Here is a 15,712-nt window from a genome sequence, read left to right as displayed (position 1 = left end):
GAGCTGCTTCCTGTCCCTCAGCCCCTAGCTCCTTGGCTCTTGGGGCCTAGAGGACTTTCCCCAACATGCCTGTGCTCCATGTTTACCCAGACCCTGGAGCCCTGGAAGCTGTATGCCACGGTGGGCCTGCTGGTGGGCATGGATGTCCTCACTCTTGCCATCTGGCAGATTGTAGACCCCTTGCACCGGACCATTGAGGTACCGCATAAGAGGAGGCACTGCGGTCAGGAGGCTGAGCAGGGCTCACTAGTGCTCAGGACCTCCGGGGCTGCATGTGGTCCTGAGGAGCAAAGCCACCCAGTAGGAGAGTGCTTTCTAGCCCTCTGCATATCAGTAGCTTTTCCTCTCCTTCCTAGAAGGAGCCCCATCAGAGGCCTCTGGGTTCATCTGAAGAAAGGACGTGGTGGGGATCCGGGAAATGTGTAGACTTTCGAGGCATCATGGAGGGAAGGGGAACAAGCATTTCCAAGGTGTTTAGGCAAACATCCCCAGGCCTGAGTGGAATTTGGCCTCACTATTGAGGATCTCATAGGAAAGAGGGGGCAGAGTTGGTGTCAGGAACTGAGCAGGGGTAGGGAGGGGAGGGGAGAATGGCAACCATCTTTCCTGTGGCCCTATTTCCCCCTTAGACTTTTGCCAAGGAGGAACCGAAGGAAGATATTGACGTGTCGATTCTGCCCCAGCTGGAGCACTGCAGCTCCAGGAAGATGAATACGTGGCTTGGTGTGTGGGATGTGGGGGAAGGAGGGGAATGATGCAGCAAAGGCAGGGGGATGGAGAAAGGACAGCAGGTTTGGAGGGAGAAGGGTCTTTGGAAAAAGAGACAGAGAGCTAATGTCAACACAGTTTAAATGTTCTCCTCTTTGTCATTGCGCTACTCTTCTCTGAGAATGAAGGAGATTCTTTTTGCTGTGAGGAGCTTAGGGTCTAAAGCAGGGATGAGGCAATACTTGTGTTCAGCAGAAGGACCGGTGGGGATGGCCTCATCCTCATCTCTAGACCTGATGCCATCTGTGTCTGGTCAGCTCCCTAAAGTAAGACCAGGGCTGTGAGGGTTTAGGTCCCCTTTGGCCTTTTTAACAATCTGTCTATTGTTATAATCTATCTATTGATCTATGACCATAAATGGCAAACCTACCCTGAGCCTGGAAAGCTGTCTTCCTACCTGGAGGTAAGAGGGTGAGCTACTGTGTGTGACCCAGGCCTTTGCCTGACTGACAGCTGCTCATGACCCTCACCTTCCTGTGTGATGTGGCTTCTAGTCCAAGGAGGAAGAGCTGAAATCTGGCCGAGTTGGGTGGACATTGAGAGGAGTGGACGGGGAGGGGTGTGCTAGGTCAGAGGGGCTGGATTGGAGAGGAGGCCCCCTTCTTACTGTGGAGCTGTAAGAAGGAGCAGTGGTAGGTGTAGTGCATAGAGAGGATGGGGATGCATGGGAGCATGGAGGTCTTGTTGCCCAGGTGACCGTTTCCTGCCACCCTAGGCATTTTCTATGGTTATAAGGGGCTGCTGCTGCTACTGGGCATTTTTCTTGCTTATGAGACCAAGAGTGTATCCACTGAGAAGATCAATGACCACCGGGCTGTGGGCATGGCCATCTACAATGTGGCGGTGAGTTCCCTGGACACCTGGCATTGATGGGGAGGTCTGGGAAGAATCAGGCGCTAGATCTGGGATCAGTTGGGTGGAAGTCTTAAAAAGTTTTTAATGCCTCAGATATGTAAAGCACTTTACAGTTTATAAAGCACACTGCAGACACTATCTTATTAATCTTCATGCAACCACCCAATGAAGTGGATATTAATATCTCCACTATAAAGATGAGGAGGCAGAAAGAGAGAGGTTAAATTACTTGTGTGTGGTTTACAGGCTGGAGTCTGAATCAAGATTTCCTGCCAGATTTGCCCAGGGACTGGCTCTCGAGGACCCTGAATGTGTGTACAGAGATCATGGGAGTTCCTGCCTTGAGGGAGGGGTTGACCTAGAGCTGAAACTGGTTTGGGACAGTTTATTTGGGATCCTTCTCACTCTAGAGTTGAGGATGATCTTTTTCAAATGGAAAGTTCACCAGGAACCTATCCTCATAGACTCTCTCCTGGGGGGAAGAAAACCCTGGGTGTTGTCTGAGCCTGCAGATCTAAGACCCTCCCCAAAATGCTCTGCCCCCAGGTCCTGTGCCTCATCACTGCGCCTGTCACCATGATCCTGTCCAGCCAACAGGATGCAGCCTTCGCCTTTGCCTCTCTTGCCATAGTTTTCTCCTCCTATATCACTCTGGTTGTGCTCTTCGTGCCCAAGGTGAGGTTCGGGGTCTTCTTTCGCCCTGCCTACCCCATGCCCTCCAGCCCTTCTTCCCAGACCTCTCCCCTGCCTTTCCCTGCCCCCTCCTCCTAACTCTTCCCTTGTTTGGGGCCCAGCTTCCTTCTTATTTTCATTCCTTTCCAATTCCAAGTTACCGTCAGCTAATCGCTGACGCAGTCCCTGCTCGGCATCCCATGCCCCAAATGTTCCCCGCAGATGCGCAGGCTGATCACCCGAGGGGAGTGGCAGTCGGAGGCACAGGACACCATGAAGACAGGGTCATCTACCAACAACAACGAGGAGGAGAAGTCCCGGCTGTTGGAGAAGGAGAACCGCGAACTGGAGAAGATCATTGCTGAGGTGTGTGGTGGTGGCAGGGCTGGTGGCGGGGTCCAGGAGGCCCAAGTCTCAGGTCGAGTTTTCTGAACCAGAGCCTGAGATAGGGGTTGGGGTGTGTGTGGTCTATTGAGGGAAGGTCTCAGGAGAAAAGCTGCAGGGAGTGAGTGGAGGAGGGTAGGGAAGGGGAAAGGTTGATCAAGGATTCCATCTGATGGTTGGACTCATCAGGTGGAGGGAGCTGTGGGGCATGAACTGCACTGTGGACTTGACCCCCCTGCCCCCACAATAGGAGATGGAGGCGGCCATGGGCTGTCGGGGCCAGGTTGTAGGGGCAGCTGGATTTTGAACATACCCCCAGTGAAGGGAATCTAGGCAGGTACCCACGGTGCCCTTTGAGCCCCAGGCTGTAGTTAGGGGCTGGTGGGGAGCCAGAGTAGGGGATATGAAAACTGGGTTGATACATCTGTGTGTGAGATATTGGAAGCTATGTGCACTGACTTCTCCCCCTCCCCCGTTCTTTGTTTCCCTGATCTCTCTTTTTCCACTGGTGCCCCACTATGCCCTTTTGGCTCCCCTTGTTCTTTCCCTGAGTCCTCATTTTAATCCCCCCGCATTTTTCTCTGCCGTTCCTCCCTTTCCCTCCTCCCCACCCACTCTCCCATTATTTTTCTTCTTCCAGAAAGAGGAACGTGTCTCTGAACTGCGCCATCAGCTCCAGTCTCGGCAGCAGCTCCGCTCGCGGCGCCACCCTCCGACACCCCCAGACCCCTCTGGGGGCCTACCCAGGGGGCCTGCTGAGCCCCCTGACCGGCTTAGCTGTGATGGGAGTCGAGTCCATTTGCTTTACAAGTGAGGGAGTTTGAGGGAGGACAGGCCAGGAGGGGGAGGGAAAGGGAGCAGGGGAAGGGGGCGCTTGGGAGGAGGCAGGGGATCTCTACCCCTAGATGGGAAGAACATGCCACCCCATCCCATCTCTTGTAAATATGGGCCCCTCTGTGAGGCTGGGGTTATCTGGGTCTCCAATACTCTGGGAATCAGACCCTTTTCTCTCTTATTTATTCATACAATTTTATATTACTACTTCATAATTTAGTTTGTACCTCGCTTGAAGCTTCTCACTCACTGGCTCATTGGCAGCCTCACCACATACACCTTTCTGTTCTCTACAACACCCTCTGTCTCGTTGCCACAGCAACCCTGCAGCTATCTCCCTTGCTTTTGTGCTCTGCTCCCATCCAGCAGAGGTCTCCCCAAAGTGCCCTTTCTGCCTCAACAGGGGCCTCTCCATTTCTCTCGCCATCATAATCTCCTTCCATCCACAACATCCACAAGTTTTGTCCCTCCGGAATTTCGCTTCTTAAGGGCACTCATTCTTCTTGCCAAGGCTCACATGCTCTTCGCCTCTGCCCTGTGTGTGCTCATGCTTCCCAACATACGTGTATCCTCCCCTCCCCTGTTTGTTCCAATTGGACATGCTCATGTGCACACATGCTTCTCACATGTGGTTTCTTCCCCCTTCTTGTGGTCACATGTGCTCCTCTGTATTCCCTTTACTCGTAGTTACCGCATGCCCCTCTCGTGGTCATGGGTGTGCCCTTGTGAGTGTGTGGGTAGGCGTATGCCATTTGTCTGGCATGCTGAGTTGTGTCTTGCGTACTTTCACACATCCACATTCATCTACACATTTTCCCTGTGTGTACTCACGGTACCTTGTGTACCCTTACCCTTTGCACCTTAAAATCATTGTATTCTTCCAACAGAGCCATATGTGCCCACCCTGCACATCGTTATGCACTTTTCCCCAATTCATGTTTGGTGGGGCCATGCACACCCTCTCCTCATCACACTTGGCTTCTGCTAGAACTTTCCGCCCTCTCCTTTGTGCTCATGTACCACCCTCAGTCCACATTCACAATCATCTTCTCCCAAGAGTGCTCCCTTTGGCTTTGTGTTTATCTGGGAGGATGATTAAGGGAGAAGAAATAGGGGCAGGTTTGGGGAGCTGCTTCTAGTGGATAGTTGGTAAGAATCCTGACCAAAGGAAGGCACCCTTCACTGTTGAGATGGACAGATGGACTTATGGGGTGGGAGGTGGTGTCCCATTCACACTGTGGTGTCTCTTAGGGAAGGATCTTCCCGAATCTCAATAAAGCAGTGAACAGTGTGACTCAGCACCTTGTCCCTTATTGTGAACAGAGTGGGCTTCAGTCCAAGGAGGGAGGTTCAGAGGGCTCCCTGTTAATGAAAAGGCATTGAAGTGGAAGGGTGGAAAGAGGTGTTTTATTGATCCACTGAGGGCTTAGCAGAGCAAAGCAGGACACGATTAGGGTTGAGATTAGTGAGTGATGACATTATCCATTAAAAATATGGGTTCTGGAGTCAGACTATCAGAGCGTCAGTTTCCACCACAGGCAAAAATGTTCCTTAATCTCTATTCTCCATGCCCTCATTTGTGAAGATCATCATCATCATCATCTAGTCCTCCATAGAGTGAATACAGAGACTAGTGCTTAGGATGGTTCTTGGCCAATGGAGTCTGTTGGGTAAATGCTAGCCACCGTCACTGCTGTTTAATGGGTTCTCTGACAGTGATGGGCACATACTGGGAGTCTGGAGCATGTGGCTGAACAGCTGATGTGAGCAGGGTCCTTCCTAGGAACTAAGAACAGCAAAAAGATGACTGCACGAAGATAGTGGATGAGATGGCCCCTGAGTGCTTACACCTTTAAAAGGCTTTGTCTAAGAACCCTGAGCATCTTGGAAGGAAATTGCTATCCAAATGAAAGAAAGTATTGAATGGCCAAGAGGAAACAAAAAAAACTTGCCCAGTGCTTTTGTGTCCTCTTGGAGAAGTGCTCTTTTGAAGCTCGACTTTTCTCTTTCCCTTTGGCACTGATTTTTTAAGCAATTCTCACATTTTTGCCAAAGAACAGCAAGGGTTGGCTGGGCCCTGTTATTTCACCATCCTGTGTAAGAACCAGTTTATGAAATTCCACGAGAACTTGGGTGGGTTAAACCTGAGACCAGTACTTGGAAACCAGTCCACTGTGATTATCCACCTTGGACCAATTGGACTTAATTTGAGTCTCCCCTCTTCCCACTGTGGACTATTCTCAAGGAAGGGGGAAGAAGCCTATGGAATAGGTAAGCCCGGAGTGTGGAAAATGAGCAGTTGGCTTTAGAAGCAGCAGCAGGATCCATGTACCAGCCCCAGGTAGAACGTAAAAGACGAGAATTACCACCTCACACTTTCTTTGCACTTAGGTGGGTGGTCAATTACAAACAAAGGGGTCAGAAGTTCTGCTGTGGCCAAGGGTGAGCAGGCCATCCTTTGCTAGCAGGACTGCAGGAAACAAGCCAATGATAGGGCTAGCAGAGGCTGCTGGTGGAAAGGGGGATGTGTTGCCAGGTGATGAGACCACCACTCAGCAGTTCTGGGAGGAGTAGCTCCCTTGGCATCTCCAGCCCTGCCCTGGTCAGGATGGGCTTCACAGATCTCTCTGACTTTGGAGTACCCTGGGCTAGACTGCCTGCCAGACCTCGGTGGCCCCTGCTCTGCCCTGACGGCCTCTTGCGTCCCTGCCTTAGTCACTTACTAACACAGAACATTTTGTGAGCAGTTTGCTGCTATGTTAGTTTTGTTATCTTTTCAATCATTCAACAAGTTCTGATTGGGAAAGTTGCGGCAGGTGTTTCTCTAGGCACTCGGGGTAGAGCCGTGAGCAAGATGAGCTTTAATGGGATGTACATTCTCAAAAGTGGGAAGATGAAGTTAGTAAGTAAGCAGGGGAAATAAATAAGACAGATTGAGAGAGCAACCAGGAGTGATAGACATCTCAGTTATTAGCTCTGATGCTCAGGACAGCCAGCCCTGTGGGGAAGGTGTTTTGTGCTCATATCTGCTGTCTGGCAAGGAGACTACAACTCTGCAAGAGGAAGATTTGTCCAGGGTCACAGAGCTAGCAAGGAGTAGAGCAAGCATTCAAGCTGCTTGTATTATTATTACTATTGTTGCATAACTTGTTACCCTAAAACAGTGGCTTAAAAGAATAATCATTTATTATCTCATGGTTTTTGTGGGTCAGGAACTCAGAGGACTGGGGAGATTTGAAGGCTGGGGCCTGGAGTTATCTAAAGGGTCTAAAGTGGGTGTGGGCTGAGAGCTGGAACCCCTACACATGGCCTTTCCATGTGGCGTGGGATTCCTCATGATGTGGTGACTATGTTCCAAAGGTGAGTCGAGAGAGAGACAGACAGACAGAACGAGAAATCCAGCTAGGTTGAAGCTGTATCATTTTTCTGGTGTAGCCTTTGAAGTCACATAGCATCACCTCTGCTGTATCCCAATCGTCCAGGCAGACAAGGCCTTGCCCAGATTCAAGGGGAGCAAACATAGTCCCCAACTCTTGGTGGGATGAGTATCAGACACACTGTAAAAAGCATGTGGGATGGGATCAATATGCTGTTGCAGACTTCTTTGGAAAGAACAATATGTCACATCTGGTCTACAGACTTCAAAGCCAGTGTTCACTCCACTTCACACACCGTCTACTCTCCCAAGCTGATCACCCAGTCCTGTCTATTTGCTAGCTTTCTGCCTCTGACCAGCCTTTGGTTCTTGCTGGACGCCTCAGGGCCAGCAGTAGTCCCATACCTAGCCCTTTCTGCCAATTGTGGCTCCTCCCACGGTCCACCGTAATTTTAGTCACTCTGGACAGGCACCTTTTTGTTTATTCACTCAGGCTTTTGAAGCAGAGAGTTCTGTTCCTTTGCACTTCATGGTCCATGGACTTGAGGGAAATCAGAGTATGGACTTACTGATGGCTTATCCCCCAAAAGTGGTGATATTCAAAATACTTTATCAATATGGTATCCACTTATATGGTGCTCTGGAGCACAGAAGGAAATGCTAGAGACTCTCTCACGAAGATAACCAGCACAAGTGGCCATAGCGGCGGAATACATTGAGGTCTACATAGGCCAGACACTGTGCTGGGGACCGATAGTGTAGAGAGGAGACATATGTGGAAGTAATACAGCATGCAGAGTGCCCCCTCCAGGTGTGTGTAGAGGGGTGGAGGGCAGGAAAAATAATCTTTTTCCTCTATTCATCTTAGGTTCTTCATCTGGGGCCCTGTAAATTAGACTGGCAAAAAACCAGATGAACAAGAGAAAAACAAACAAGTTTATTAATATGTGCATCGCTTATATACATGTGGGCACCTAGTGATGGGTAACCCAGGGGTGGTTAGAACTGGGGCTTGTATTCCATCATTGGCTAAGCAAAGGAAAAGGGGTTTGGGCTTCTGGGTGGGGGAGGAAGGTTATGGGAAGCTACTCAGGAAAAGTGTAAACAAGGGTTGTTTAGTGAGGTTTGTTATGCAGATTTAAGTCTCGCCTTCTTCATAAAAATTGCTGAGTCCTCTTCCTGCTACAGGAGAGGGAGGCACCTTTATAAATGTAAATTTCCTTTACAAATGGAAAACTTGTGTCCTGTTTTTAGAGCTTTTTCTGCACCTGCTGGTTCTCAATAGCCTTTAGCTCAAAATAATTCATATTCCGAAGAGGCCTATTTTGGGGTGGCATATTCTGGTACCCTTCAAGGCTGAGTGATTAATTCCGCCTAAGGGAAACCAGGAAGGCTGGCTTCACTGAGGGCTGGAGGGATGCAACAGGAGCTGGGCCCCACGCATCAGTACTTATCCTTGATTCAGTGAGAGCTTCAGATGGTGACCATACTTGAATAGGCAACTAAAACCCTGAGGTTTTTGAATAATGTCCATTAAATGCTTCCAACTCAGGACCGTATTGTATTAGGTGGTTAGGTAAGTGGCCGCCATCTTGGGACCTAAATCTTGTCATCTTACAGTGTCTTTAAGAGATCCCTTTTTCCAGTTCTATCCAATTCAGTAGTTTCTATAAATTTCTAAAATAATCCATACCTTTCTCCTTAATCATTTATCTCCCTGGTGTAACTCCTTCCCTCATATCTTCCCAGCTTAATGCGCAACTTGCTTAACTCTTTCCATATTGTAAATCAGCAAATATTTCGTATTAATTTTGTTCCCTCTGCTGTGGTTCAAACCTCTAGGAAGAATTCTCTGCTCCCCACACCACCTAAGCACTCATACACTTCATCCTTTTATTTTGTATTCCTTTGGCCTCTAATTTGCCTCCAACTCAGTTGTGTCTCGGTTACTTATGCTGGAAATATGTCTCTGACCACCTCTATCTTCTCTGGACACTTTGAGGGTTGTGACTGAGTAAACTTATGTTGGATTTTCTTCTGGAGTATCTGATAGATAGCTGTCCATGTAGAATTAATTCAGAATAAGATGTTGGTTCTAAAGCCTATGTTAAACCATTTATTGAACAAATGAGGTTTCATTAAAACAGATTCTTTTAGATTGCTTCATTTAATTCTCTGTTGTATTTTCTCTAGAGTTTGTCTAAAGAGGATTTTACTGTTCATGAATATCAGTGCCTCTGAGCATAGAGAGTTGATAAACAGGCAAAAAAGAATAGAGGTTTCCAAGTGCCAGTGAGAGAAAGAGGATGGAGGTGGTCATGAGAAAAAAAATTACGTAAGTGATTTGAAAAGTGGAATTAACGTTAACATTTCTTGTAGGGCTGAGATTAGGATTATTAAATATAAATGAGGGATCTACATTAAGATTAGGACACAGTTTAATAATGAGGCTGAGGAGACAATAAGATTAGTACACAAATGGCTAAAATGAAGATTAGGATTAAAATAGGTTAATGCTGCTGTTCTGTGCTGATGCCAGGGTAAATGTTGAGTCAAAGCCATTTTGTGTTGGAACTAGAAAAAAGGTAGGATTTCCCTTTTTCTTATTTTATCAGCATGTACCCAAAGAGAATTTGGTACTGTTGCTATGACCGTGGAAAAGCTTGGAAACAGCATCTATGAGATAAGGTACCTGCAGAGCCCTTTACACGTTATTTGGAGAGATTCATTCATTCCTTCATTCACCCATTCATTGATTTATAGAATTAAACGAGTGCCAATTTTCTGCAATATTCTGGTCCTTGCCTTCCTGCAGTCTGAATTCGAGTGGGGGACCTAAGCCAGGAACACACACCATGAGCTGTAAAAAAACTTCTTCCCAAGCATGCTATTGTTTCTTGTTCCCATGAGATGCTATGAGGCACTTGATAAAACTCTTATTCCAGGGAAGCAAACCTCCAGCTGGGGGATTGAGTTAGATGTATTTTTAGGTTGGGATGATTTCCTCAAAGTTTACCGAGAGATGGAAGCTTCTCACCTGGGCTGGGGAGGCACCGTTTGTACCAAAAGAGCACGGAGACTTGAGTCAGCCCTCCTGGGTCCAAATCTCTGCATTTTAAATCTGCTACTTAAACACAGTGTCTTAGTTTCTGCATCTGAAAAAGGATAATAATATCTGCTTCCTAGTGTTGTTATAGGGATTACATGAGTCAATATGTGTCAATCGCTTTAAATGGTACCTGGAATATCATAATCAATATGTAAATACTTAATAATAACAATTCCATAATTATGATCTTTCTGAGCAGAGTACAGAACTGATGACCTTTAGAGAGGTCTTAGGTCAGGAGTCTGGGATGCCACATGCAATTCCACATTTTGCCGGTAGATGACAACAAAGTCTGCATTGTCAGAATTGTCCTGCCAGCCTAAACATTAAGATGTTTCCGCTCTGAGCTGTTTGCCTGTGATTTGCAGGCGCTGTAAAACAAGAAATACTAGGACTGGAAAGTTAAGCTTTCTCCCTAAGGCTCTGTTCTGGCTTCCAGCCTGAAGACACTCGGATGTTTGATTACAGTATAAAAGCAACAGTATGTATTTGAGAGGTTGACTGAAAGCAGGGGGGCCTGGATTTTAGTTCTAATACTGTGGGTTCTTGGGTGAGTTTCTGAACCTACCTGGGTTTCAGCTTCCCCTCTCCCTTGCTGTCATTTGGGGGGTAAAATAGAATAAGCATGCAAAACAGACACATAAGGAAATGGAAAAAACTTGAGGGAGAAGCAAAGAAGATATGGTAGGAATTAGAAATGGAGGTGAAGAAATAATGATGTATGACCAGGAAGATGAATTAAAAATGGAAATGATAAAATTAGGGACCTCATGGAGGCGAAGACTGTTAATAATGAAATAGAGAAAAGAGAAAATATTAAATTTGATTCGTATAAGGTTTCATATGGAGATACGTGCCTCCTCTTACCACATTTTCAGCTTCTGTCTCTTACACGTGCGTACACACACTCACACATATGCACACACACGTGGCTATCACCAATTACTGTGGCTTGACGGATGTGGAAGGGCAAGAGTGTGGGGAACACAAACTTCCTGACAAAAGCACGAAGAATCTCCTGTCGGTGTGAAAGCACATCAAGCAGCTCTCCCTCGGCTCTCCCTGGAGACCCCGTCCTTCCCCAGCAACCTCCTGAACGCCCTCTTGACTTCCTTGTTCCTCAGGGTGTATATGAGAGGGTTAAGTGAAGGAGTGCCCACTGCATAGAAGAGACCAAAGAATTTGCCCCTCTTCTGAGCATACGGATATTTGGGCTGGAGGTAGACAACAATGGCTGAGCTGTAGAAAAGAGTGACCACAATGAGATGGGAGGAGCAGGTCCCCAAAGCCTTTCTCCATGCTATGGCAGAGTTAATCCTCAGCACTGCCTGCGCAATAGCACTGTAAGAAGCAAGGATGAGGCTGAGGGGCACAACCAAGATGAATACACTGGCAACAGCCATCTGGATCTCATTGTATGTGGTGTCCCCACAGAAGAGTCTAATTAAAGCTGGGACCTCACACAGAAAATCATCCACCTGCTGGTGGGGGCAGAAGGGCAGGCGGAGGGTGGGTGGTGTCTGGATCACTGACTCCACCAACCCAATGACCCAGGCCACAGCTGCCAGCTGCCAGCATAGGCGGGGGTGGATGACGGTCGCATAGTGGAGGGGCTGGCAGACAGCCACGTAGCGGTCAAAGGCCATCACTGTCAGGAGGATGCACTCAGTGGTCCCCAGGAACAGAAAGGTGAAGAGCTGGACAGAGCAGCCAAGGAAGCTGATGGTCTTCTTTGGGCCCCAGAGATTGACCAGCATCTGGGGGACACAACTTGTGGTGAAGCAGAGGTCCAAGAAGGAGAGGTTGGAGAGGAAAAAGTACATAGGAGAGTGGAGCCTGGGGTCCAGCACAGACAGCAGGATGATGAGTGTGTTGCCCACCAGAGACAGGAGGTAGGAAGTTAAGACAATGATGAAGAGGATTCTTTCAAGTCCTGGGTATTCAGAGAAGCCCAGAAGGAGGAAGCCCACTGGGGAGCTTTGGTTGACCATGGCCTGCTCCTGTCCAGACCCAGAAGGATAAGCGATGTCAGAGCAGTGTGTTCCAACCTGTCTTATCAAATCACCGTGGGTACTTGTCAGGTTGTAGCAGGTGGACGTTTCTCTTCCCTTCCTCTCTCTCTAGGCAAGCCACCATCCAGCAGCTCCTTCTCCCGCCCAGTTCCTCCCGGTCAGACGTTGACTAGTGCGAGTAAGGAAATCGTGGATGTGCTGGAAAACAGATGGAGCCTCACACTGGCACCTCAGACTTACTGGTTTAGAGTAAAGGAGGTGATGTAAAACATAGATTAATTAACTTTAACTAATTCAGCACACCTTTATTGAGTGCCACTATGTTTTGAGCACTGTTCTATGTGTTGCATTGTCCCTGTGTGTTTGTGGAAGAACTAGCAAAGCAATATATTTTTTTTTGGAGGAAGATTAGCCCTCAGCTAACTACTGCCAGTCCTCCTCTTTTTGCTGAGGAAGCCTGGCTCTGAGCTAACATCCGTGCCCATCTTCCCCTAGTTTATACGTGGGACGCCTACCACAGCATGGCTGCCAAGCAGTGCCATGTCCGCACCCGGGATCCGAACCAGCGAACCCCGGGCCGCCGAGAAGCGGAACGTGCGAACTTAACCGCTGCGCCACTGGGCCGGCCCAGGAAAGCAATATATTTTGAATGGATTTTCTGACTATGAATTATCTCTATAGCATTGATCATTTTTCTATTGGTCATACGAATTTTGTAGAGCTATTTTTATTCCATTTATTTATGCTTCTTTATTTGCAAGGGAGCTTATCAGAGACACTTGTTATATCTCTGAGAGAGATTTTCCCTTGATGTCTAGCGACTCTGTTCCCACACAGATCAGTTTGGTTGCCTAAGTCTCTGAACCAGGTGTCCTGGTTGGGGGAATTGGTCCACATGCTCATTTCCTGCCATGAGAAGTTTACAGGCAAGAGGTAAGTGTGGCCCCATGCACATTAAAATCACTGAGAAACTCACAGGAACATTATCAAAGACTCTGAGATTTAAAGGTCAGTAATTTCAACATACTGAGGGAATGAGAGAAAAGGGTCTGTCAGATGAAGGACCAATTTAGGTGGATATATCAGGGAAAGCTTCCTAGAGGAGGTGGCTGGATTTTTTTCTATAAAGGAGAGCGGTATTGGGGCATAGAAGGCCAACTCAGAGATAGGGTGAGAGGCTGCAGCCTCTCTGGCAGTTGGGAGATAAGGACTTGGGTTCTGTGGTCCCAGGAGATCTTAGGAAGGCCATTGGGGGGGGGTGGTGATAGGCGAGAGGGTGGGACAGCTGACCACAGTGCCCTGGGAGCTTATAGGGCGGCATGAGCATCTCCCATCGCAGGGTTCCCATTTTGTGTTTAAGCTCTCCCACGTCTCCTTTGTGCCAGAGATTTCGGCTTTTGTGTCTTGGTTTGTTCTTTATTTTTCTCCCATTGTTTTTTTTTTCTCCCTTATGGGATATATTTAAAGAAATTTTTCATATTTTTATATATTCAAAAAAAGTGTGAGTAAAGCAAATCTCTATAGTTTAATGAATAATAAAGTCACCCCCTGGTATGCCCACCAACCAGGTTAAGGAACTGAGCAAACGTTTCAAGTAGCTTAGAATCTTTGGGCGCCCCTCCCTGACTGCTCAATTTCCCACCCCTCTCACCGTTCTGAATTTTTAATTAATTATTCCTTTCTCTTCTTTTTTTGTGATATATTTCACATACCATAACATTCACTCTTTTTTTAATTCACTTTTTTAAAGTGTATAATTTAGTAGTTTTTACTGTATTCACAAGTTGTGCAACCAGTGCTATCAACTTTCAGGACATTTCATCACCCCAAAAAGAAACCTCGTGCTCATTAGCAGTTACCACTTCTTTTTTTTCTTTAATATAAAATTCTTTGTAACTCTAAACAACAGCCAGCTGTTTCTTATTCTTCCGCCAACTGTCATCCTAATCAATTTTTTGCATTTCTAACTTTCTCGTTCTCTTGACATTTCGCTTTCTCTTTCTCTGCCTTATTTTTGAATCTCTTTAGATTCCGTCTTCCTTAATGACTCTCCCCCTTTTCTCTCTTTTACTCTCTGTCTTTTCCACTCTTTCTTTCATTTACCATTTTTCTCCTAGTCCTTTGCCCTCTGACACATTCATTCATTGGTTTACGCATTTATTAATTTTTTGAGGCTCAAAAGTGCCAGCATTGTGCTAGGAGAGGGGGCAGGGGTTGGGCGAGTGTTTATGATACTTAAAGTCGTTTATGATAATCCAGTGATCTTTACCTCCTATTGCTCTCAGTAGCTACCATTTGTTGGGTGCTTCTTATGTGCCAAACGTCGTGCCCATCATCTCCCTGATCAACTGGTTCTCATCGCAACCCTGCAAAAAAAAATATTGTTACATCAATTTTACCAAGAAAGGAACAGTCTCAGAGAGGTTAAGTAACTTGGCTAAGGTCACCTAGCCAGTAGGTGCCAGGGTCAGGATTCTAGACCCTGTTTAACTCCAAATCTGGTGTTCCACTATTGAGGACATGTGGAAACTGATGTCTCATTGGAGAAGAATGAGTTTCTACTTACCCTCAATCAAATAAAAATCTCTTCTGCTCCCAGTGATGATGAAACCCAACTAGTGCCTAGCCTCCATTTGGACATCAAGAGGAAAACAACAAAATCAAGAAGAATGGGCAGTTATGTTTCTAGTCATAATAAGGATTGCTAATACTTCCTACCAGGTACTTTTCTAGGCACACATACATGTGACGTGCTGGAGCTGGCTCATATTAGCTCTTAACTGTCTAATTTTCAGGAATTTTCTGAGACAAGTATTAAACCATTGGTAGCTTGAATCAGCCATGGCAGGACTATTTACACTATAGAAATTGGCAAACCCTTCGGATTAGAGCTCTGCCTCCCTCCAACCAAGCTGGTTGTTAAGCATTTATCAGCACATCTCTGATTATCCCTCACAACAATTCCACGTGTTATCTTCCTTTTAATGTTAAGAAATTGAAGCAAAGAAAGTTTAAATAACTTTCTCAAGACAGTATAGTTAGTAAGCAGCCGAGCTGATACTTGAACCTAAGTGGACTGGCTGCAGAGGCTGCACACCAACCATGGCCCACGAAATCTCTGCAGGTAAGATGAGGCCAAAGGAAGTCAGAGTCACCTTTTTGGAATGGCGCTCATTGCGAACAACCTTTCCCCTTAGTCTGGAGAGAACTTAGCCTGTTTTAGTGGCACTGGAGGTGGAAAGGTTGACATGATGCGGTGGTAGAAGGAGGGATCCCAGGGCTCCCATCCCATGGAGAGGAAGAGCTCATTAATTCTGTTAAGGCCCTGGGGTCATACAGCCCATAGACAATTAATTAGGCATGAATCATTGTGGCAAGGGGCCAGGGGAGCATCTAGAGGAAACATGCCAGCAACAGTCATCACTGTGGTGGGTAAAAAGGTCACCCACTGCTTCTTTCTGTCAATAGGAAGAATAAGGTGGTCTCTCCTCCCCCCACCGCCAGAGAGTCCCCCCAGGCTTCCAGATATTCCTTTCAAGCCTCTGATTCATCCATTCAGGACCCCACTTATAATTTTCATTATTATTTTTAAAAAAGTCATGGGGCTGGCCTGCTGGCATAGTGGTTAATTTTGCGTGCTCTGCTTCAGCGGCCCAGGTTTGCAGGTTCAGGTCTCAGGTGTGGACCTAGCACTGCTCATTA

The 15,712-nt window shown here is 47.0% G+C and overlaps 2 protein-coding genes across 8 annotated transcripts in view; one reads left to right on the top strand and one right to left on the bottom strand.

The window, feature by feature from the left end:
• The window catches only part of GABBR1 (gamma-aminobutyric acid type B receptor subunit 1), a 29,136-nt gene extending 24,325 nt beyond the window's left edge, over positions 1-4,811 (top strand). For 5 of the 7 annotated variants that reach the window (XM_070244353.1, XM_023624578.2, XM_070244352.1 and 2 more), the window contains 6 exons: positions 91-198; positions 630-723; positions 1,484-1,611; positions 2,170-2,298; positions 2,518-2,661; positions 3,320-4,811. In XM_070244353.1, coding sequence (XP_070100454.1) covers positions 91-198; positions 630-723; positions 1,484-1,611; positions 2,170-2,298; positions 2,518-2,661; positions 3,320-3,493 — 777 coding nt within the window. In that variant the 3' untranslated portion in view covers positions 3,494-4,811. Of the gene's footprint in view, positions 1-90; positions 199-629; positions 724-1,483; positions 1,612-1,869; positions 1,935-2,169; positions 2,299-2,517; positions 2,662-3,319 lie in introns of all 7 variants that reach the window. The other 2 variants (XR_011429661.1, XR_002802188.2) reach the window with 1 other exon arrangement.
• Positions 4,812-11,035: 6,224 nt separating this feature from the next.
• OR2H1 (olfactory receptor family 2 subfamily H member 1) lies at positions 11,036-11,989 on the bottom strand. The gene is given in 1 exon segment (NM_001390985.1): positions 11,036-11,989. A coding segment is annotated over 1 exon segment (954 nt).
• Positions 11,990-15,712: the final 3,723 nt, after the last annotated feature.

Source organism: Equus caballus, chromosome 20, assembly GCF_041296265.1.
Source record: "Equus caballus isolate H_3958 breed thoroughbred chromosome 20, TB-T2T, whole genome shotgun sequence".
NCBI lineage: Eukaryota > Metazoa > Chordata > Mammalia > Perissodactyla > Equidae > Equus > Equus caballus.
Note: the sequence above shows the minus strand (reverse complement) of the source record. Positions and strands in the feature narration are given on the sequence as shown.